General features: G+C 40.9%; 2 protein-coding genes across 4 annotated transcripts in view; one reads left to right on the forward strand and one right to left on the reverse strand.

Moving 5' to 3' along the window:
• Window positions 1-5,954, reverse strand: part of CHD1L (chromodomain helicase DNA binding protein 1 like) — a 168,120-nt gene extending 162,166 nt beyond the window's left edge. The window contains exon 1 of the mRNA XM_078072532.1: window positions 5,688-5,954. The gene's annotated coding sequence lies outside the window, so the exon portion shown is untranslated. The remainder of the gene's footprint in view (window positions 1-5,687) is intronic.
• Window positions 5,955-6,017: 63 nt separating this feature from the next.
• PRKAB2 (protein kinase AMP-activated non-catalytic subunit beta 2) lies at window positions 6,018-22,616 on the forward strand. 3 transcript variants are annotated; one of them, XM_078072537.1, is made up of 9 exons: window positions 6,018-6,147; window positions 6,412-6,592; window positions 10,350-10,516; window positions 11,349-11,442; window positions 11,671-11,791; window positions 14,256-14,389; window positions 15,081-15,149; window positions 16,601-16,637; window positions 18,007-22,616. In XM_078072537.1, exons 2-9 carry the CDS (start codon window positions 6,437-6,439, stop codon window positions 18,024-18,026), a joined length of 798 nt encoding a protein of 265 aa, XP_077928663.1. In that variant the 5' UTR covers window positions 6,018-6,147; window positions 6,412-6,436; the 3' UTR covers window positions 18,027-22,616. The 3 variants fall into 3 exon arrangements, with proteins under 3 accessions (XP_077928663.1, XP_035945112.1, XP_035945098.1); XM_036089219.2 differs by lacking the exon at window positions 16,601-16,637; XM_036089205.2 differs by lacking the exon at window positions 16,601-16,637 and having other exon boundaries at window positions 6,099-6,207.
• Window positions 22,617-24,284: the final 1,668 nt, after the last annotated feature.

Genomic DNA, 24,284 nt, shown 5'->3' on the forward strand with positions numbered 1-24,284 from the left:
GTTTTGAGATCCCATGATACAATTCACATGCAAATCCTTTGGAATCTGAAAGACAGAATTATGATAATATGTGAAGAAAATTCTGGACCCTTTAATTTGGTTCCTCTTCCTTTGGGTGGACAGAATGTAAGAACTTCCACTCCTGCTCCCAGGCCAGAATAAGATTATTATTATTATTATTATTTTATTTATTTGACAGAGAGAGAGAGACAGCAAGAGAGGGAACACATGCCCTCGTTGGGAGTGGGAGAAGGAGAAGCAGGCTTCCCGCCGAGCAAGGAGCCCGATGTGGGGCTCGATCCTAGGACCCTGCGATCATGACCTGAGCCGAAGGCAGACGCTTAATGACTGAGCCACCCAGGCATCCCCAGAATAAAATTATTTTAAAATAAAAAATAAGAAACCACAAAAGACCCGAAAAAGCCAAAGGAACCTTGAGAAAGATGAACAGAACTGGAGGTATTACATTTCTTGATTTCAAACTACTATAATCAAAACAGTATGGTACCTACATAAAAACAGACACAGACCAAAGGAAGAGAGAAGAGAACCCAGAAATAAACCCACCTATACATAGTCAACCAATCTTTGACAAGGGCATCAAAACCAAAAAATTCTAGGAAAGTCTCTTTAATAAGTGGTGCTGGGAAAACAGAATACCCACATACGAAATAATGAAACTAAACCCCTATCTTACACCACTCACAAAAACTAACTCAAAATGGATTAAAGATTTGAATTAACACCTGAAACTATAAAACTCCTCAAAGAAAACATAAAGGATAGACTCCTTGACATTGGTCTTGGTGATGATTTTTTGGATTGGACACCAAAAGCAAAGGCAATAATAGCAAAAATGAACAAGTGTAACTACATCAAACTAAAAAGCTTCTTCAAAGCAAAGGAAACAATCAACAGGTGACCTATTGAATAGGAGAAAATATTTATCTGATATTTAACCATATATCCGATATATCTAATAAGGGACTAATATCCAAAATACATAAGAAATTCAAACGATTCAATAGCAAGTAAACAAATAATTCAACTTAAAAAAAAGGTCCTTAAGTGTTCTGGTTACCAATTCCAACATGGAATAACTCCCCATACCAACAAGCAACTCTCAGGACACTAGCTGTGTGTCTTAAAATTCAACTCAATTCTAACATTATGTATCTGGAGATGGTGTCTGATTCCACGGCTTAAGGGCTCAGTCCTACAGAAGTGCCCTCAACCCCCATACACACACATACTTCAGATACCAATCACAAGTCCAAGTCATCACCTGGGCTTCTGACCAACAGGTTATAGATTGGAGGTTCCTGGACATCCTTCTTGGGTTCCATTAATTTGTTAGAGTGGCTTACAGAACTCAGGAAAACCCATTTATTCACTAGATTCCTGATTTACTATAAAAAGATTTAAAAAAAAAAAAGATATAACTCAGGAACAGCAAAGAGATGCATAGGGCAAGGTATGGGAAAAGGGCGTGAAGCTTCCATGCCCTTTCCTAGTTCACCACTCTCCCTGAATCTCCACGTTTACCAACCTGGAAGCTCTCCAAACCTTGTCCTTTTTGGGTTTTATGAAGGCTTCATTACATAGGCATAATTGATTAAATCATTGGCCACTGTCAATTGATTCAACTTCCAGACCCTCTCTACTCCCTGGAGGTCAGTGGGGTGGGACTAAATGTTCCAGCCCCCTAACCATCTAAGTTGGTGCCTCCTTCTAAAAGTCCCCTCATTAACATAACAAGAGACAATTTTAGTGCGCTCATCACTTAGGAAATTCCAAGGGTTTTAAGAGCTCTGTGCCAGAAATGGGATAAAGGCCAAATAAACATTTCTTGTTAGAAACAACAATAACAGAGACCTGAATAGACATTTCTCCAAAGAAGATATGCAAATGGCCAACAGCTACATGAAACACTCAACATCACTAATCATCGGGAAATGCAGTGAGATATCACCTCATACCTGTTAGAACAGCTATCATCAAAAAGACAAGAGAGGTAAAAAAAAAAAAAAAAGACAAGAGAGGTGTTGGCAAGGATGTGGAGAAAAAGGAACCCTCATACTTTTGTTGGTGGGACTGTAAATTGGTACAGCCACTATGGAAAACAGTATGGAGACTCCTCAAAAAATTAAAACTAGAATTACCATAGGATCCAGCAATCCCATTTCTGGGTATACAGCCAAAGGAAATAAAATCAGGATCTCAAAGAGGTATCTGCATTCCCATATTCATTGCAGCATTATTTACAATTGCCAAGATACAGAAACAACCGAAGTGTCTCTCTACAGATGAATGGATAAAATGATGTGTTATATATAATGGAACATTATTCAGCCATGAGAAAGAAGAAATCTGCCACGTGTGACATCATAGATAGACCCTGAGGGTATTATGCTAAGTGAAATATCAGACAGAGAAAGGAAATAAGTCAGACAGAGAAAGGAAGTAAGTCAAACAGAGAAAGACAAATACCATACAATTTCACTTCTACATGGAATCTAAAAAAAAAAAAAAAAAAAGTCGAACTCAGAGAATCAGAGGGTAGAATGGTAGTTGCCAGGGACTTGGTGGTGGAAAAAATGGGGAGATGTTGGTTTAAGGGTATAAACTTTCAGTTATAAGATGAATAAAAGTATCTAATGCACAGCATGGTGACTATAGTAAATAATAACTATATTATATACTTGAAATTTGCTAAGAGACAAATTTTAAGCATTGTCATCACACATACACAGAGGTAACTATGTGGATTGACAGGTGTGTTAATAAACTTGGTTGTGATAATCATTCCACAATGTTTATATCAAGTTGTCATGTTGTACACTTTAAATACATATAATTTTATCAATTATACTGCAATAAAGCTGGAAAATTTTTAAAATAAAATCAATGGTATTTGTTTTTAAAAATAATTGGTTTCTACAATGATTGAGTAGTCTCTTTTGTGTATAAACTTGTATCTTTCCTCTTGCTAAAGCTGATTTTTAAAATAGTATTAAATTTTTTTTATTTCTTATTGAGGTATAATTTTCTTACAATAAAAGTCACCCTTTTAATTGTATAGTTCTGTAAGTTTTGGCAGATACAGTTCTGTAAGTTTTGGCCACTACAATCAAGATATAGAACTGTTCCGTACCCCACCCCAAATTCCCTCCTGCTCCTTTGTAGTCAACCCCTCCCCTCCCCGCCTCAACTCCTGGAAGGCATGGTTCTGTTTCTGACACTCTGCTTTTCCCAGAATGTCATGTAAATAGAATCTGGCTTCTTTTACTCCCCACAATGCATCTGCAATTCATCCATGTGTGTATAGAGAGTTTAATCCTTTTTATTGCTGAGTAGTTTTCCATTTACAACTATGCCACATTTTGTTCATTGATTCACCAGGTGAAGGACATTTCTGTTGTTTCCATTTGGGGATAAATATGAATAAAGTCACATATGTTTAATACAAATAAACATTTGTGTACAGGTTTTTGTGTGAACCCATCTTTATTTCACCTGGATAGATATCTAGGAGTAGGATTATTAAACTACATGTTAAGAGAATATTTAACTTTATAAAAAAATATGTCAGATTGTTTTTTGAAATGTAAATCAGCAAGATGAGATGTCCTGTCCTACCCATCCCTGACCACAAATGGGAGGGGAGATGGGAATGTAAACCTCCAGATGCCCAATCTAACCTGCCATCGAGTTCTGTAAAATCAATATACTCTTCTCCCATTCCCACATCTTCACCTCTCAGAAGAAGGACACCTTTAGCAGTGTACATAAAAGCTTACTGTGCTATGAGGCTTCCCATGCTCTCTGTTATTTTCCTCTCTTTATCAGGCAGAATGGCTGATCTGAGGAGATCAGTGGCAATGACATCTGAGACACAGTAACGTCAAGAGAACCCCCACCAATTACATCACCTATTACCTCTTTTTCTTTCCCTCTGTAAGGAAAGAGAGAACATTGGGGTGGCGACAAACAACCAAACTTGGGACTAGAAAGAAGCAATTAATCCATCCTACAGTGTTAACTACTTTTCTCCTGTGTCTGAATATGCAATATGCAAGGCTGACTTATATTAACTATTGACTAACTTATGCTATTAGAGCAAAACAGTGTCATGGGTAATCCCCTAAAGGAGATAACCCAAAAAGCACTACTATTTACTTTTACAAGAAGTTTATTTCTTGGGGCGCCTGGGTGGCTCAGTCGTTAAGCGTCTGCCTTCGGCTCAGGTCATGATCCCAGGGTCCTGGAATCGAGCCCCACATCGGGCTCCCTGTTCAGCGGGAAGCCTGCTTCTCCCTCTCCCACTCCGCCTGCTTGTGTTCCCTCTCTTGCTGTGTCTCTCTGTCAAATAAATAAATAAAATCTTAAAAAAAAAAAAAAGAAGTTTATTTCTTTTCTTAGTAAGTTTTCCATTGGCCAATGTAATACCTGGTGTACTTCTATGCTGATCTGACTATTGTAAGGTATACACCAGGGACATATTATTTGGCATAGAGAAACCACCCTGCGGTTAGAGAGCTGAATAGTACACAAGTTAAGATTTAATGTATTACTCCTTCAAGGGCCTTGCTTCAGAATCCCATGGAAAGAATGAAAGGAACTGGTGGGGAGGGGAAGGGTAGGGACCAAAGAGGAGGTAACCAGGCAGTGGAGACTTTGGAGGGACCAGCAAAAGGTCGCAGTAAAAATGTACCTTTTTTCTGCAAACTGCCTTTGGTTAAGAGCCAGAGAATAACTGAATTTACTAGGGGCAGAGGAAAGACAAAAGGCAGAGAAGTGGATATGTCGAACTCAAGTGGATGGGTTTTCAATTAAAAATAAACTTTTCAACAGAGCTGCTCAGTCAGGAAGGGTGGCCTTGTACACTTGGGGTTCCCCATCACTGGCTATTTAAGCGGTATTATCTCGTTAGAAATAAACAGTATTCATGTACCCTTCACTGGGCAAATGTTCATTAAAAGCTTACTCGGTACAAGATGTACACAGAATATGAAGAGTAATCAAATCTAGATTTGCTCTCTGCCAGCTGTCAAAACAGGGCTTCTTACACTTTAATATGTATACACGTTCCCCGGAGGATCTTGTTAAAATGCAGATTCTGATTTCTGTAGGATAGAGCCTCAGATGCTACACTTCTAACAAGCCCCCAGGTGATGCCAGTGCGGCTGGTCTGTGCAACACACCGAGTGATAAGGGTTTCTAGTTGGGAATTAGACATGCACATGATTATAATACAAAGTAAGAATTCGTAAATACCATTTAAGTTCCATCAATTATCAGTAAAAACCTAGATCTGTCCCAACCCGAGGACAATCTTTGTCCCTTTCTGCTTTCAGTGTTCCTTCTGATGTTTTTGTTGTTGCTCTCTCAAACTGTATTTCTTTTCGGGTTGCTCATTGCATATGCTGTTTCTTAGCTTAGAACAGCTGTCTCGTCTTCAGACTAACGTTTCACTAATTTGTCAACGTTTATCTCCTCATCACCCCTTCTTCCCTGGGGCCCCAGTCGGGGCTGACTGCTCCCCACAGCAGTTAGGCTGAACCTCAAACAATTGCCACTACTTCCTTCTGACTCCAGTAGGTAGTCCGGTTTTTTAATTCCCTGTAGGAACCCACCTCTCGGGTCGCCTCCCATAAAAACGCTGCCGAGAAAACGTTTTGGCTAACCTGAAGCCAGGTGAGGCGGCCGGGAAGAAAGGAGCGCCGCTTCTCCGGGTACGGAGCACCCGAGCCCAGGGAGGTGGCCCTAATTATCATCTAGCGACCGTCTCCTCCGGAAGGCAGGCCCTGGGGACGACCGCACCAACGACTCCTGGTCCAGGGCCACGGGGCGGGCGTTTCCCCGAGGCTAACTGCAGAGCTGGCGCCCCCGCCTGGAGAAGGAGGCTGCCCACCATAGAGGCGACGGCGGCTAGAGGGGCCAGCGAGCTCCGGGAGCCGTCGCCGCGCGGCTGTAGGGAACGCGCGCGGGGCCGGGCTCGCGCCAGGGCCCTTGTAGCCATTTTAGGAGGAAACCCGGATCGCTAGCCCCGGGCGCGGCTTCAATTTCAATAACTTTATTGGTGGCCTTATCCGCAGAACAGCCATCGCACTAGTGGCTAGGGGAGGAGGGAGAGCATCGCGGGAGGTGACTGGGGTCGGGAACGCCCTCGGGCAGTGAGCGCGGGGATGCGGGGTGTTCCCGAAAGTGGGTTTCCTGAGCAGCGGGTATCGAGAGGGGTTTGGGGGTGTTCCGGGCGCTCCTGGAGGCCGGGGAAGGAGGGGACCCCAGGCACGGCTTCCCTGGGGCGGGGATTCCCTTGCCCGGATCCCCAGGCGCAGGGGCGGAGCCGGGGGCGCCCCTGACGCGGCCGCGGGGGTGTTCCTAGTGCCGTGTTGTTCCCCACGGCAGGTGGCCCCCGACTGGAGCTGCGGCCATGGGAAACACCACCAGCGACCGGGTGGCTGGCGAGCGCCACGGCGCCAAGGCTTCACGCGCCGAGGGCGCCGGCGGCCATGCGCCGGGCAAGGAGCATAAGATCATGGTGGGGAGTACGGACGACCCTAGCGTCTTCAGCCTGCCAGACTCCAAGGTGAGCGTCCCCACGCCCCCAGTGGGCGCAGCTGCAGCAGGCTGGGGGTCAGAGCTCCTCCTCCCTTTCCTGGTTCTTATCACACTGACCTAGGTTACGGTTTTCTGACTTAAAGGGATTTGAGGGGGACGGAGATGTTGGAGGTTAATTACTCCGGCGGTGCTGCCTCAAAATAGGATAGAGGCGGAGTTTTTGTTTCTCGATTAATTTGTTGGCCATATTTTTACGATGGGGACTGTAGACCCGCACCCCCACCCCATCCCTGGTTTTCCTAACAGGCAGGTGCCTTCTTTTAGAGTACTGATGAGTTTATAGGTTGTAAACCCTGGTAGAAAACTTAAGATGGTAGGTTGCCTGAGTTGCTGATCATCGGCGGCAGTTTCTCAAATTTACCCTGAGGTGGGTAAATGAATTTCTTTTTCCTGACAATTTCTGTGTGTCAGTATCATTTTTGCCCTTCTCAGAACTCAGCGCTTCTGATCCTCTCACCCTTTGGCATGACTGTGGGCAGCAACCACTTGCTTATTTGATACTTTCTCCTAGTCTTGGGGGTCAATAAAGGACCTCCTTTGGTTGCTCAATTTTTATTTCATACTTTATATTGTGGTGGCTGAGGTGCTTCTTTCACGCCCAGCTACATCCTCAAGTGGGAGAGCAAATGTTTCCAGGATTTTTCCACTTCCAGTAGTAGTTCATGATGTTACCATCGCTGAAAAAAGGACAACCCACAGCTGCCTGGAAGACCTTGCTCTCAAATCCAAGGACTTTCAGAAAAGTGGCAACTTGTGTTCACCCATAGAAGTGTTAGATGGAGCTAACAGCAATGTGATTACCATCCGAATGTTTCTAGTCACATTTAGAGCTGTCAGAACGAAATACAATAATCCTTCCAGGCAGTGCGAGTGGGATAAAGTAGAAAAATGGGGGGATTGAGGAGATTCGGGTGTATTTGATGTTTCTTATCACTTCAAATCTTCCACCAGATTGGGGTTTTAGAGAGTAACAAATGATTTGCCCCATGGGTAGCACATGAAATTTGGATTCGACTGTTTATTTTCTTGAATCCCAATTGAGAACATAACTACAGAAAAAGAAGTGAAGGTGATTAAAAGAACCACTTCTTGGGGTTTCTTCTCCATTCCTTCCTTCCTTCCTTCTCCCACTTCAGAACTTCTTCCTCAACATTTGGGCCATCTACCAAGTCATTTGAATTTACTTCTTCAAAGCTTTCTCAAGGTGATCCACCTCCCGTAATTTTACCCTTTTCCTACATCGATGACTCAGGATTTAAGTACAGTGTATTGTCAAACTGTGACTGCAATAATCGGTGTGCTGAATAAAAGCGTTTGCTCCATCTGAAATGGAGCCTATTTTGGTTCATTCTTTCCTTAACCTCAGTCATTTGTGAATAAGAAAATTGTTTCAGATAATTCCTAAGGTCTATTCTACGTCTAAAATTTTATACTTCTTAATCTACTGTCTTTACTTCTTCCTTCAATGTTTTACTTAAAGATTTTCAAACTGTAGTTCTCATTGTTTTTCCTCTTTTCCTGATGATTTTGCTGATGATTTAACTTGGAGTAAATGGTCTTTCTGCTAGTCAGCTGCACTCAGGCCTGCCACAGAAATGTCATGTCATATGTGGAAGGGCTTTCTTCCAAAGCTAGGCATATTAATAGTTTGTAGCTTTCAAATTCTAAACTGAAAATACTAAATCATGAAAGTAACTCATAGAAACAGTGGCAGTGGGGCCTACATTGCTTCAAATGCCAGTCCTCTTCAATGGACTAGTTCAGTGGTTCTCAATCCTATTCGCACATTAGAATCACTTGAAATTTGTTTAAACACTATATGGAAATTTGGAAACATTTTCCATGTTTCAGAGTAGGGAGAACAAAGTAGTATAATGAACTCCTATATACCCATCACCCAGTTTAAACAATGATCAAATTGTGAACAAATTTATATCCTCTATACCCCAATCCACTCTCCCCACCAGCAATTATTTTGAAGCAAATTCCAGACATCCTATCAAATATTATTTTATCTGTAAATATTTTAGGATGTATCTGTAGAGATGAGGTTTTTTTCTTTATTTTAACAATCACAGTATTATTATTCTCTGTGAAGCTTTTTAAAAACAGATTCCTAGGCCCTATATCTAAATCAGAATCTGAGAGTTATTCTTAGGCATATGTAAAAATTTCTGTAATTTTAATGCAGCCAGTCAGGCAAGAGTGCATAGCTTTAAGAATAAGGAGATAAAGGTTTTCACTTAAGACACTTCCTTATGTAATGTTAAAGTCCCTTCAATTCTGTTTCTCTGTTTAGTTGAGTTTATGCTGCTACTGGTGTCTCATAGTATAGTTTTGAGGACTATTGAGAGACTGTATGGAAGGTAGACTACCTTAGCCATTTTCAAAGTAAAGCCCAAATGAATAAGTTAATCCTTTTTTTTTAACCCAAGTGATGTTTTTACTTGATACAGTACCATCCTATTTACCTATTTACCAAAGTCATTTAAACCATTCTGAAGTGGGGATCAGCAGACTTTTTCTGTAAGGGACCAGACAGTAAATATTTTAGACCTGTGGACTCTACAGTCTCTGTCACAACTATTCAGTTTTGCTTAGCATGAAAGCAGCTGTAGATCATATGTAAATGAATGAGCGTGGCTATTTTCCAATAAAAGTTTATTTATAAAAGCATCTGGCTCCCTGGCCAGAGTCTGCCAACTCTTGTTCTAAAGGATGGTAATGAAAATAAACTGAGTAAGAAGTCAAATTTTTTTTTTTTAGAATCCTACAGACCTCATTTGATATTGGAACTGCTTTTGTAAAAGGAAGCTGTGTTTTTGATCTGATGTTCCTTGAGGCTCCAGAATTTTCATCCCCACTCCTGAAATAATTAGTATATACCTGGCAGAAGTGAGCAAGTAAGATTTCATAACCACTTCTCAAAAATTAAGGAACCAATGATATGATTTTTCTATACTTTTAATGTCCTTTTGTAACCTATTAGCCAAAATGAAGTTTATGAATTATTTATGAATTTCAGTATCTCTAACTTGCATTACAACTGATAATTCAGAACTGTTCATTTTTTTTTTTTTTTTTTAAAGATTTTATTTATTTTCTTGACAGAGAGAGACATAGCGAGAGCAGGAACACAAGCAGGGGGAGTGGGAGAGGGAGAAGCAGGCTTCCCGCAGAGCGGGGAGCCCGATGTGGGACTCGATCCCAGGACCCTGGGATCATGACCTGAGCCGAAGGCAGACACTTAATGACTGAGCCACCCAGGCGCCCCAGAACTGTTCATATTTACATGTGAAAAATACATGGCTAACTTTATTGCTTTTTATGGAAGCATACTTTTTTTTCATATTTTTTCTTTTAAGAGGTACTCAGAAGCATAATTGCCTGCCTGTGAGTTAATCTGGTAACAGGGAGTAGTAAGTAAGCTTCCCTCCACCTCTTTTTTTGAAAGGGAGATCTTAAGGCTCTGAAAGGGTGAGTGATAATATGCAAAGTCTAAAGTTAGGCTGTGATTTGGGCAACCCTTGAGCATGAGCCATTTGACCATTTTGGTCCTAGATGCGTTATTTTTCTATAGTTTGTTCAATATCTGATTCAGTTGCTAATTTCAAGGCTTATTGATCCTTACCAGACACCTAGCACCCCTCTCTGCCCTAGGGAGGAGAGTGACCTTTTAAAAATTCCTGGGTCACAATTTAGGGATGACCTAATCCTTCTTACAGCTCCCTGGGGACAAAGAGTTTGTATCATGGCAGCAGGATTTGGAGGACTCCGTAAAGCCCACACAGCAGGCCCGGCCCACTGTTATCCGCTGGTCTGAAGGAGGCAAGGAGGTCTTCATCTCTGGGTCCTTCAACAATTGGAGCACCAAGATTCCACTGATTAAGAGGTGAAGACAAATGTCTTGGTTGAGTCTATAGGGTCCAGGAGTAGAGACCTGATTTCCCTTCTCAGGGGAGAGACCTGTCTGGACTGCTCCTCTCCACCCGATAGGGACTCTATCTAGAACATTTTCTGTGACCAATGACTACATTTGTGGCTTTTTTTTTTTTTTTAATCTCTTAGTGAGTCAGAAATGTTTAACCAGTTAGAATATCATTGCCTCAGAGGAACTTACCATACAGCTTTGTGGGTACATTCTTTAGGACTGTGTTAACACAAGTCCTGTCTGTGCTTGTGGGAAGTCATCTGTAACTGGCTGAGTCCACTTGTTCTGACTTCTGCACTAAAACAAAACACAACTGATGTACTAGGTAGTAATGTGAGTTGTTGCTTGCAGAGCAATAATGAATTATTTGGTAATCAGAATGGCCCTTTATAAGTAGGTCATTTTTCAGAAAATGCTCACCAAAATATGGAAAGGGTAACTTGAGGCACTTCTATATTCTGAAGCTACCTGCTATCTTTACACTTGTGAAGGAATCTATTCCTGCTGAAGCAAATTAGCTGTACTAAGGTGAACCATTTTGGGGGATTAACATCTATTATTCTTTTCCAGATATTAAGAACTAAAGTTATTGGGAGGGGCTGGCAAATATGTGCTCAAGGTGATACAGAAAAGGGGAGTGGGTCTATAAATTATTTTTTATTCCAGGGGAGACAATTGCTTAGGAATGTGGGAGATCACTGGTATGATGTTGTGAATGTCTCATGGTTTTTACATTTACATTCTGTCTTCTAACAGGAACTTGGCCTGTTTAACCTTCTGTTTTCTTCTGTAGCCATAATGACTTTGTTGCCATCTTAGACCTCCCTGAGGGAGAGCACCAGTACAAGTTCTTTGTGGATGGACAGTGGGTTCATGATCCGTCAGAGGTAAGGCCTTGATCTCCAAGGGTAACCATTAACTGTGTCCTTTTGCCTATTATTCCCCTTGGTGTCCAACGTCATTGCTGTCAGGACTGATGGGCTCCTACACTGGAGGATTTCTCTCTTGATTAAAGATGGAGGTGCCAAGTATGATCATTTTTTAAAATAGGAGAGTTAGATGGAAGAGATGAATTTAAAACAGGGTATATGAATATTTTCCATTCATTGTTTCAGCCTGTGGTTACCAGTCAGCTTGGCACGATTAACAATTTGATCCATGTCAAGAAATCTGACTTTGAGGTGTTTGATGCTTTAAAGCTAGATTCAATGGAAAGCTCGGAGACATCTTGTCGAGGTAATTTTGTAGTATTTGCTTTTTCTTGATGTGTTTTTCTTATAATGCCTGTTTCTTCCCAAGAGTGGTTTTTGTTTTTCATTTTCTCCTCAGGAATCTTCTGAATCATATATGTGTTTATATATATATATATATACACACACACACACAAATTATAACTTATTAGTATATATATATTTTTGTCTATATATGTTTGTCCTCTAAACATTTAGATCTTGTCTGAGAGAAAAAAAATCTCAGTCTAGTGTATTTGATTTCAAACTTTTCAACCAAGATCTACAGCAAGACATTTGTTTTACTTTGTAACCCATTCTCTCTCTCCCCATCTCTCTCCCTCTCCCCATCTTTCTCCCTCTCTCACACACACACATGCACCTGTAACACAAGTCTCAGCAGAATGTGTGTCTTTGTTACATGTGATACACTCTATTTTCTATTTTATCCTTTCTTTCATGAGCCACTAATGGGCTACAGCCTGTAGTTTAAAAAGCTGTTTCTAGTAATATTTCATTGACATTTTGACAGTATCACCCAGCCGAGACTAGTTCTGTCTGGTTTGCCTTGTTTAGCTGCATCTGCATTAGCTTAATCCTGCCAGTTTGACAGCTTGGCTGGCAGTTCTACATTTTTATATGGCCCTCCAACTATGGCCGTCTTTGGGGAGAAAGGGTTACAAAACCCCCACAACTCTTTTGTGTGTATGTTAACTGAAGTTTTATAAGTTTTTGGTTAAAAAAAGTTCCTTGTTAGAGGAAAAGACCTGTATCCTTTAGTTTCTCCCATATTACTTTTTTCCATGGCTTTTATCACATTTGCTACAACATCAGAAGAGTGATTTGCTAACTGCGCTCACAATTACCATTTTAGTATGTTACATTAAAGGCTGTAACTGTCTAAAGAATTGTGCACACTGTTCCCAGTGAGTACACTTTTCCCTTGTGAGTTCAAAGCCTGCTGCTGCTACTCACTAGCTTTGAAGTCATGGACAGGTCCTTCAACCTTTCTGGTTCTCAGTTCCCTATCACTAAAATCAGAGGCTTAGAATCTCAGTGATTCTCATCTGAGGAGACACAACCTTAAGTGGAGCGTATTAGAATCTCAGGGCACAAAGGTGGCTTATGTAGCTTCTAAAAGACTAATCAATAGTATAATAATTGTTTATGAAAATCATAAAAATAGTTTTTATTATATAAGCCCAGTAAGTAAAGGTGAACCTTCTTCTTGACTGGTGGGGCAGTGATTAACAAGGGTTTAATTATATTGAATTAAGTGATGAGGCCACTTGCAACTCTACATTTTTGCATTATATGATTCTGGAGAAGCAACTGATGAACAAGGGACATGGAATCATAATTATATAGAAAGAGGACTAGCATACTTTTGATATCTCTGTCTTCCCTCTTTCACCCAATTTCCTGATCTACTTTGTGTCTGTATGGATTTGCCTATTTTGGACCTTTCATATAAATGGGATCACACAATATGTGGTCTTTGGTGTTTGGCTTCTTTCACTTAGCATGTTTTCAGGGTTCATCCATGTTATATGTCTCAGTACTTCACTCCTTTTTATGAGTGAATAAAATTCCATTGTATGGATTCATTAGCCAATGGACATTTGGATCGTTTCCACTTTTTGTCTATTATAAACAATGTTGTTCTGAACATTTGTGCTCAAGTCTTGGTGTGGACGTATGTTTTCATTTCCCAGGAGTATAATTGTTGGGTCATATGCCAACTTAAAGTTTAACTTTTGGAAGAATTGCCCAACCGTTCTCCAAAGCTGCTGCACCATTTTATGGGGATCGTACAAAAGTTCCAGTTTTTCCATATCCTCACCAACAATTATTATTGTGTGTGTTTTTATTATAGTCATCTTAATGAGTGTGAGGTGGTATTTCATTTACATTTCCCTGACACCTGCTACATCGTTAGTAATCTTGTCCTCATTGTTGCAATCATTGTACTATCAGCAGTCTTAGAGTTTATAACCTTGTTATCTATTGCTTGCGTGGAAAAAAGAAAAAATCTAATTTTTTCACATTGGTTGACAGTTTACAAGGCATCGTCATATCTGTTACCTCCTTTCATTCCTGTAAAAACATTGTGAAATAGGGTAGAGATTATTATCTTTCAGTTTATGAATGAAGAAACTGACCATAATAGAAGGATTTGTTCTAGGTCATACAACTGATAAATAGAGTAGCTCTTCTCTGTACCTATGTCTTCCACTCCTCATCCCCTCCTCTGTCCTCCACATCATGTTGCCATGTTGAGGAATTTCAGGGTTCATGTTCAGGATGACTCAGACTCTTTCTTTGCCTTACAATTGTAGACCCAGCAGGTTACAAGTTTATGATCTATGACGTCTACCACATTTAATATTAGCTGCCATCTATTGACAGTTTTTTCATGCATTTTTACTAGCTCTCCAACTTTCCCTTATATTTGGATAAATCTCTTCCAGACCTTTCCAGCTCTCCCCCTGGGCCTTATGGTCAAGAAATGTATGTGTTTCGATCTGAGGAGAGATTCAAATCCCCACCCATCCTACCTCCTCACCTTCTTCAAGTTATTCTTAACAAGGACACTAATATTTCTGTGAGTATCCTGAGAGAATTGCTGGGGCATCTGGGTGTTACTAGGACCATTTGAGCCAAAGTTAGTAATCCTAGAGGTTGGGATTATTACAAAGCTGTGTGAGAATGTAAATCATATACCTATCAATAGCATTACAGATTCCTTTTTCCAGGGCTGAGTTATTACTTTTCCAGGTACTGATATCAAAATTCATAGTTATCTTCTGGTCCCGGAGCCATGGATTGCTAGAACCAATTTCTGGGACTTCAGTCCAACACAAGATAAGACCTACTTATCATTTGGGGATATACAAAAGGAGTATAAGGGGTTTGGGTTGTTGGTGGTTTTTTTTTTTTTTTTCCATATAATTTACATCTCTAGTCAATTCACCTGATTCCCACCAAGATTATTTTTGCCTCTTAACACAAATTTTCTGTATGTGTTGTGGTCAAGATTTTTGTTTTAGCTCTATTAAGGGAGATAAATAGATGCTAAGGCTTAGAGTTTCTGTCCTGGACTCAGAATTTTCCTAATTCTCTGTAATGAGAACATAAAGATTGCTATATACTAAGGTGAGTGTATTATTTTGAAAAAACACACATTCTAGTTTAGCATTCTCAACAGATCCAAAGAGCTCTAAGGAAGAGTAAACTGTTCGGTTGAAAACTGTGCACTTAACCCCATTTAGTGATTTTTTTTTTTTCTTTCTTAGTGTGACCCAGCCTTGCTTCCTGAGCCCAATCATGTTATGCTGAACCATCTCTATGCATTATCCATTAAGGTAAGTGGCGGGCCTGGCTCTTCCCCAAAATGGGAGGGCAGGGGTAACACGTGGTTTCTTGCCCTGCCACCTCAGTGAGGCTAAAGCTGGCCATAAGGATCAAATTATAGGAGAAGAACTTTCTTTTTTTTAACTAGTAGGTGGGTTTTTTGTTTGTTTGTTTGTTTGTTTGTTTTTAATCTTAGTCCCTATCCCTATGTTCTGGCTAGCTGAATTGCCCTGTGATTAAATGACTTTTCTGCTTCCTGGTTTCTTTTTGGATAGCCATAACCTTTGTACCACCTACTTAATTGAATTGGAGTTCACAGCACTAGGATTTCATTTGCAGGCAAAGCAAGTTTATCTTCCAGTTCAGAGAATGCTTGAATGTGATTAGGGCTTTTGCTTTTTAAAGGTGGATGGGAGCTGCTTTTGAGTGCTTCGGTCATATACACCCACTGGTTGCATCTCTCCATTACACTAGGTAAAGGAGAAATGTGACCAGATATGCTCTGTCCCCTCCAATTCTAGAGTCCTTAGTTTCTCTGCTGCATTAGAGTCTGGGTTGAAAATACCTTTTCAGAATGAGATCTTGCCATTTGCAACGACGTGGATGGAGCTGGAGGGTGTTATGCTGAGCGAAATAAGTCAATCAGAGAAGGACATGTATCATATGACCTCAATGATATGAAGAATTCTTAATCTCAGGAAACAAACTGAGGGTTGCTGGAGTGGGGGGCGGGGTGGGAGGGATGGGGTGGCTGGGTGATAGACATTGGGGAGGGTATGTACTATGGTGAGCGCTGTGAATTGTGCAAGACTGTTGAATCACAGATCTGTACGTCTGAAACAAATAATGCAATATATGTTAGGAAAAAAAAAAGAAGAAGATAGCAAGAGGGGAAGAATGAAGGGGGGAAATCTGAGGGGGAGACAAACCATGAAAGACGATGGACTCTGAAAAACAAACTGAGGGTTCTAGAGGGGAGGGGAGGGGGGTGGGAGGATGGGTTAGCCTGGTGATGGGTATCAAAGAGGGCATGTTCTGCATGGAGCACTGGGTGTTATACACAAACAATGAATCATGGAACACTACATCAAAAACTAATGATGTATGGTGATTAACATAACAATAAAAAATTAAAAAAAAAAAAAAGAAAATACCCTTTCAGTCTTGTCATGTCTTTGTGGTTTGGCTATTGGAATGAAGTTTTATATGGTTCTGTAGTTACCAGACTAGGGTGATCATCATCAGAATCACTTGGGGAAATTTGTAAAAATACAGTTTCAAAGCCTCCATCCCCAGAGATTCTGAATAAGTGCATCTAGAATGGACCCCCAGTAATTATTTTTTAAGCTGCTTCTAGATGTGCAGCCACATTAGGGAAATCACTGACACAGCTATCTTTAACAGATTATGTCGTACTTTTTAAATATATATTATTGAATTTAATTTTAACCCTGTTTTATAGATAAAGAAACTAAGGCTCAGAGAAGGTCATAATGCCAGTAAGTACCAGAGAGAGGGCTGAGGTCCTCCCGTCCTCATTCCATGTTATTTCCTAGAGATCACGGCACCAGGTCTTTCCAAGTAGATTTTTCTGTCACCTGCTCTTCGTTTCTACCAAACCCTTCCTGGCGCTGAATTTTTTACCTTCCTAGCTTCTGTCATATTTAGGCTGTGATCAGCATACTCTGGTCACAGAATGTTAATCTGAGAAGCATTCATTGTAGATAACACAGCATATGGGAAAAAGGGAAGATGCACTGGTTTCTCAGTTGGATTTGCTTGGGTTCTTTGGATCAGACTGAATTTTGCCTCCTGTAACTGCTCCTTGGCTATCAACTGATGCTCATGGGCCTACTGTCTCCTCCTATGGCATACCCTTGAGCTGTAACACAGCCAGGGAAAGAGTACCTCTTCCTTGTCATATTGGTTCTAACCCAGATCAGGGTCTTGATTACTGAGATTCAGCTTGGCCTTGACCCACTCCTGGTTCTGTCAGATTGTTTAGGTTGTTTGGAGTTGACCCATTAGATTGAGTGTCTTTCCAAGGAAGATTTTGGGGTCTACTTTGTTCAAGGATAGAGAGGGATTCCTGAGTCTCCTCTTGATTAGAACGAACTTTTTAAGTTCATCCCTGTCATTAAATCTAAATTAGACCTGCTTTGGGGCTTGGAAATGGGGGGAAAAAAAATCACCCTCCTTTCTTCTCACTGCATTTTAGACTTCCTTCTAAAAATGAATGTCAGGGGCCGCCTGGGTGGCTCAGTCATGAAGCGTCTGCCTTCGACTCAGGTCATGATCTCAGGGTCCTCGGATCGAGCCCCGCATCGGGCTCCCTGCTCAGCGGGAAGCCTGCTTCTCCCTCTCCCACTCCCCCTGCTTGTGTTCCCTCTCTTGCTGTGTCTCTCTCTGTCAGATAAATAAACAAAACATTTAAAAAAATAAATTAATTAATTAAAAATAAATTTTAAAAAAAATGAATGTCAGGATATTTTTTTTTTTCCATGCTAGTTTTAAACCCAATATTCACATTTGAGGTGGGCAAAGGAGTAAGAAGGTAGGAAACTACTATTTCTTCAGCACCTATTATGTCTCAGATATTCTCATATAATCATCAAAACCACCTTCATGGGGTAGGTGTTATCCTTTGTCATGATGAGAAAAAAGGCTTAGAGGCATCAAGTAGATTACTCAGGCCACAAATAGAGTAACAGTAGAAGTCAGGATTAGAATTTAAGTTGAATTGAACCAGCCTGTTTATATAATATCAACTATCTCTGTTAAAAGTGAGCGACTATGAAGGACTGATGGCTGGAAGAGCCACCTGTGGTCTGAACTAACTAACTAGCTGCATGTTTCTTTCCCTTGCAGGACAGTGTGATGGTCCTTAGCGCAACCCATCGCTACAAGAAGAAGTATGTCACTACTCTGCTGTATAAGCCCATCTGAAGGGATCCCTTCCTGCCTCCCAGGATTTAAGAGAAGCATCTCCCTTGCCTTTCTGGACTGGACCAGTCTTAACCTAAGACTGGAAGGCTAATTTGCTTTGAGGCTGATATGTGTGTTTCAGAGCCTTTGAGTAGGATGCTCTGCTTTTGCATTCGATTGCAGATGGGAGCTTTATGAGTTCATGGAATTTATTTTAAGAAAAAAAATTTTATATATATATATGTGTGTGTGTGTATGTGTATCTATATATATATATATATACACACACACACATACACATATATGAGAGAAAGGTTAATGGAAGCCTCCTAGCTAGATGTGTTCTCTCTGCCTGTGGGGACTCACCAAGACCAGTTTGGGGGAGCTGCAGGAAGAACCATTACAGGAAGCTTTTTTCCTAAAATGGGTGAAGAGCCAACTCTCAGGATCCTTGTTGGGTAGAGATTCTACCACTGCTACCTTGGCTCTCCAAGGGATGGGCTTGTGCCAGACTTCTGCCCTACTTACAGTTGCCTCCTGCAGGGGCAGCTTTTCTTGCATGGGTTCTCTGTATTCCTAGAGTATGTGGCACAGTCTGTGCTTTTTATGATACCAGATGCCCCACAGGAACCCTTTCTCTTCTCATTTCACATTCTTGCTTTGATAACCTCCTTCAGATCCTATACCTGACCCATCCCTAACACAAAACTCACTGGCAAGTGACCCTTTCGAAGGCTGTGTGAGACCTGACCCACTAACACAGACTGGGGCTGCCAGAAAGTCTCCTTTTCAGCCCAGCACAGGCCCAGGCCACTTTGTTACCACTAGTTTTCACTTCTACTAAAGAAAATAGGTCTCAGCATTATAAGAAAGGCAGAGTGCAGAAGGTCTACTTTCTCGTTTGTGTTTAGTGCCACAGCTTAGGCTGTTTCGGCATATTTCCATAGGTTGTCCCACCTGGCCTGGCCCTGCTTCCGTATTTTCTTTTGCAGAGCAGACAGCTTTGAAGGTGGGAGTGGAACCAGGGAAAACTTTAATGTCCTTCATCTTTGGGAGATTTTTATGTGCCTACATTATTCTTTAATTAAAAAATGTTTTTTCATTGTTCTTAAAGAGACTGAATAGGAGAATTTTAAGCTCTTGATAAATGGTTCCCAAGATTTTGTTCAACAAGTATTCTAGCCCTCTATGGTCTTATATTAATGTGGCCAACCCTGTGCACATCACTACACTAAACACTGTTCTAGAAACAAATTCAGGTTCATTTGGTGCACCTAAAAAGTTCCTTCAACTTAAAGACTCAATAGGCCAAGAAGCAAGAAAATACCCCTGGGGTTCCTAACCATGGATAGTATTGCTTCCCTGCACCAAGTACAAACAGGACCGTTTTGTTTCTCTCTTTTTAAAAAGTGTTCAGTGAAGAAATGGGGTCAGTGATTCTCATTTGTGGAATGAAAAGGAGCTATCCAATCCACTCTTGGGGTTCAGAGATAAAACATATTTTTCCAAGATCTGTGGCTCTTCCATTAAGGATAAATGCAAGTCAAAACATTGAACACTGAAGGAAGCCAAACTTGATGCTTGAGAGACGCCTTGACTGTTAGGATGTGCCCAGCCACACTGAAAGGGCACCCATAGGTCAGTTTAGCTACCTCCTGTCTTTCCTGTTCAAAGCTGATGACACAGTTGTCTTTGGGTATGTAGACCTCAGATCCTGGGAGTGAGGCAGTAGGGCATTGGGGTGGTTTTGCTGGGAATGCAAACTGCTAAGTGCTTTGGTGGTTACTTGCTGAGAGTAAATACTGCTTTAGCCACTCAAGGACCCCTTCTGCAGCAAAAGGCTTTTGTGGGAAACCATTTATGGTCCCAGCCACTTTTTGAGTGGTGTGTCATTTAAAAAATCCAGGCCAAATCCTATTATAACCAACTCTCAGGATCTACATTGTCTTCAGTTATACTCTTGTTTTTTCCAATACCCATTAAATAAGTGGGCCACATAGGAGGATTCAAATTCTTGGTTGTTATTGGAGGATTTTATTACACTACTATTTCTTATCAACAGTATTGAAGTGTAATTGCCTATGTGTTTGTGTATTAAAAATTTTACACAGATGTATCAGTAGAGTGGGGCAAGAAAAGAGAGTCCTTCAGTTTCTCAGGCCAGTGGCCTCTGTGGACTGGCTTTGGCCCCAGTGACACTAGGTTTAGTGCTGGTGGCCTTCAGATCTTCCTAATCTGGGTATGTGCAGAAAGTGTCCGTTTCCTATGTTCTTAGGTAATCCCAGCCAAATGTGAACTGAGAGCCGACCAGCTGGTATGGAAAAGGACAGGCATGGGGAACTGGGTGATGCCTCCTTCAGCACCGTCCTTCTCTGCACTGCTAATACACCCCATGGCCCTGAGCAGCCTATCACACACAGGCTATCCCCAAGAAACTGTTCTAGAAGGGAGAGAGGGAAGGAGGAAGGTAGCCCAGAGTACAATCCACTCATTCTTTTGTGTTGGTTAAAGGGATAGTTATTTTCTGTAGAAGAGCTTGGCAGATTTTGAAAATGAATAAAGGCAGAAAAAAACCCCACTTTTAGCTTTTAAAAAACATGGCTGTTTTTGTTTGTTGTTATTTTTTTGGGGTTTTGTTTTTTTTCGCTTCTAGGAGTTTCACAGAGTCAAAGTTAGAAAAGTTAGAAAATCACTCTTCAGGAGTGCTAACCCTTCAAGAACTGCATCATGGTTTGGGGGTTGTGGGGAAAAGGAAGAGTCACTGAGCTGAGGAGGATACAAATTAAAGGCTTAAGTAACTCAGACTAAAAATAGCCTTTTTGTTGTGGTTGTTAATTAAATGAGACATACTGGTAACCTTTGGATCTCATTGTACAGAACCTACTCTATAAAACATCCCTTTGTCTCTTGTTCCTTTTCTCTACCCTTTCTTTTATATTCTGCTTTACCTTCATTTGTCAAGCTGACATTACCAGAGCCTCGGGTCAAATGTTACCTAAAACAAATATTAGTCATCTTGCTGGTCTGGTCATGGTTATTAGCTTTCATTAAGCTTAGGGTTGAATGGTATTTGGTCACTGTAGGTGAAACCCCCTATGAGCATACCTGGCCTCAAGTGTGTTGGCTTTTTTTTTTTTTAAACAATGCTAATATGGTAGAGAAACCCTGTAAAAGAGTCCAAGAGAAGATTCTGAGAGGATCATACAAACCCAGGCCTCCAATTATTTGTCTCTTACTGACCTAATGGATCTGAGATAAAACCTTTTTTGCAAAGTGTCAGTACTCCATGTATGCTGCTAAAATGAAGTTAAGTTTGGAAGGAAGTATTACCTCCACACTGTGCTTATATTAATCTGGGTATAAATGAAGGAGACATACTAATGATAGAATTCCCCTGCTTCTAATTGGGGAAATAGGGCTTTTAAAATTTTGACCTCAACTAAAAATGATATGCAATATAGTCTATGTTGTGTGTGTTTGAAAAATATTCTATTCTCAGAGATTTCTGAGTCCTCATGTTCTGGTGATTTGGGGCATAGGCTTACAAGCAGATACACAGTTTGTTCACACATTATTCTGACTCATCAATAAAACCAAGTCCTTGCTGTCTTCTACCAGGGACTGCTAGCTCCAGTTACCCATGGAATAGAGCACCTGGGAGGGCTAGGGGTCAGGAAGACTCTGGATTCTAGGCATTTGTCTCTCCTTAAATGCCCATCACAGTGGAAGGTTGAAGGGCTATTATTTCTGCAGTGAACCCAAACTTCTGGAGTAAAATGGCCAACTCTGTTTTTTAAACCATAAGAAGAAAGAAAGAGAAGTCTCAAGAGTCTGTTACTTATGAAATCCAATTCTTAGCAATGGAATCCCTCTAGAATTCAAATGTGGACTTTGTCTTGATTTGCTTTTCTCTATTGTGCTTTGAAGTGATTAAGTTTCATTAAAAATTAAATTTTTTATTAGTTCCAACATTAGTTGAACTAATTGCATTGTAGCACAGTGCTTTTGCAGTAACACTGCTGTGAAATGCCACTCTGTGGATTTTGTAGTCAAGTTACCTACCATAAGTATTATATTATGTATTTGATCATCTTCTTTTCTGTTCCCATCCACAGAACACTTACCTTACCTAGGTTGTGGTTTTAGAACAGCCAAAGCTCACTGATGTCCATTAGTCCTAATCTCCACACTGGGCCCCATATGTGAGAATTGTTTGAATTTTGGTAAATTGAAGGATGCTTGTTGTTATTTCACTGAAGCATTTTGAATGAATGCAGCTCTGTCATAGCGGGGGAATAAGAGTATAATTTGGAAGAGAATTAAATATGTGAGTCCTCCTTTAAAGGGTGCTTTTTGTAACCTTTAGTGCTGAGGTACCGGGCTGCTTTTCAGTATTCCACAAGGGATTGGCATGCAAGAATAGATTTTAAAGTTTTTCCCAATGTAATTTGTCACTGGCCTTTGACATGTCTGAAAATTATGTGATGTTACATATACAGAAATGTGAGGTTTTTCCCATAAAACTGTTGAATAAAAGTATTATACAGCAATAATATTTGAGTTCTTTATTGGTCACTGATTATATTATAAAGATCTATCTGCTTTGGTAGTCTCAGAACCTAAAGAATGCAAATCACCACACAAACACATTTGAATTAAAGAAGTTGTAGGTGTAGGACACAAGTGATGTCATCCAACCATCTGCCACTTTTCCAGGCTATGCCATCATTAACTAGAGGAATGCGAACTCAATGATTTGAAATTTGGCACATTCTGCAAATCTGCATACTTAACTATTATCCAGTGCTAGATTTGCTGAGGCCCTACCCTAAGGGTTTTCACCTGTCTGTACATTCATACCACCTACGCAGGTTCTGTAAAAATATTGTTGCCCCATCTATTACCTCCATCCCTAATTAAACGAAAATCTCTGGTATGGGATCCAGGCATCTGTATTAGAGTCTCCAGATGATTCTAATGCACGTCCAAGGATGCAGATCCTCCCTACTTACTCTTACTGTCAGACAGATACTTCATTATACATGAAGGCAGATTATGTGCTTCATTCTGACAGCAAATCACTCTCCTCAGATGGCTTTTTGTTCATGATGGTAACAGGATAATTTTTGTCTTCCATCCCTTTATTTCACAGGGTTCTTACATAATTGACCTCTGGATTTCTCCTAAAACAACACATCCAGGCTCCCCTATATTTGCCACTCTATAGCATCTAAATTTAACTCATCTAAAGTGAGTTAAATTTCCTTAAGGGCAACAAGAGAATGACCCTGGGAGTGACTGGGAGAGAGGGTGAAAAGAGTAGGGGAGGTGATGAGAGAAGTGAAGGGGTGAAGTGGGGCAGGTGATGAAGACCAGTAATTGCAGAAACAGAACAAAAGTTAACCTCAACCCCCAGTAGCAGGTCAAGAGACTAATTGCAGACAAGGCACAGTGTCAGATTTGATGTGGACTCAGCCTCTGACAGAATGCTCTCCTCAACATCATGCTCCATGGTCGCTAAAACAGCATGGCACCAGAATTCTATCAAGGCCCAAACTTGCATTGGTGTGTGCTTCCTAAAGCACTTCTCTCTGGCCCACCTGTCTGGGGATCTTGTATTCCTTCCAGAGCCCTCTCATCCTCTGCACCAACAGTTACTCATAACACATTGTTGTTCAAAGACATCATGAATCTGTCCTCTTCCCTCCCCTCCCCCCCCGGCTTACGTGGCCAGTGTTCATCCGGCAGCACATTTGCAAGTCTGGAGGACCTCCTCTCCCTAAACCCATTCCTTGGCTCCAGTGCTCTTACACTGGCTAAAGATGAATTTCTCCATGCTCTCCTACCAGTTAGAATTCTTGCAGGCATTCAGTTGTGCTCCAAAGGAGACTTCTGTCTTGAGAGTTTTCTCTTTTCATTGACTTCCTAGGGAGGAGGGCAAGTTTCCTTGTCAGAGGTCAGAAGACCTAAGGTCCATATGATGTATGATATGTTTAAACCAAAAGTAGGTTTTCACAAACTTCTCTACTACTTATGAACTAGATTCCCTTCACTACAGCTTCCAAAGCCCACCTGCTAGTGATAGATTATGATAAAAACATCAGGTAAGAATACTGAGCACCTGAAAGAGCCATCAAGATTACTGCAGACCTGTGTATCTGGATCTTGGGGGAAGTCTTAACTCCAGGCTGACTGTTTCCTCAAAACTATGACCTATACCC

Source organism: Halichoerus grypus, chromosome 5, assembly GCF_964656455.1.
Source record: "Halichoerus grypus chromosome 5, mHalGry1.hap1.1, whole genome shotgun sequence".
Lineage (NCBI taxonomy): Eukaryota > Metazoa > Chordata > Mammalia > Carnivora > Phocidae > Halichoerus > Halichoerus grypus.

What these genes read in the sequence shown, in the direction of transcription:
- PRKAB2 (XM_036089219.2), top strand. Translation starts at nt 6,437, where the DNA reads ATGGGAAACACCACCAGCGACCGGGTGGCTGGCGAGCGCCACGGCGCC. An exon ending in GGGTTCATGATCCGTCAGAG is followed by an intron (nt 11,443 to 11,670) that starts GTAAGGCCTTGA and finishes TCATTGTTTCAG; the next exon opens with CCTGTGGTTACCAGTCAGCT. An exon ending in ACAAGGACACTAATATTTCT is followed by an intron (nt 14,390 to 15,080) that starts GTGAGTATCCTG and finishes TTTCTTTCTTAG; the next exon opens with TGTGACCCAGCCTTGCTTCC.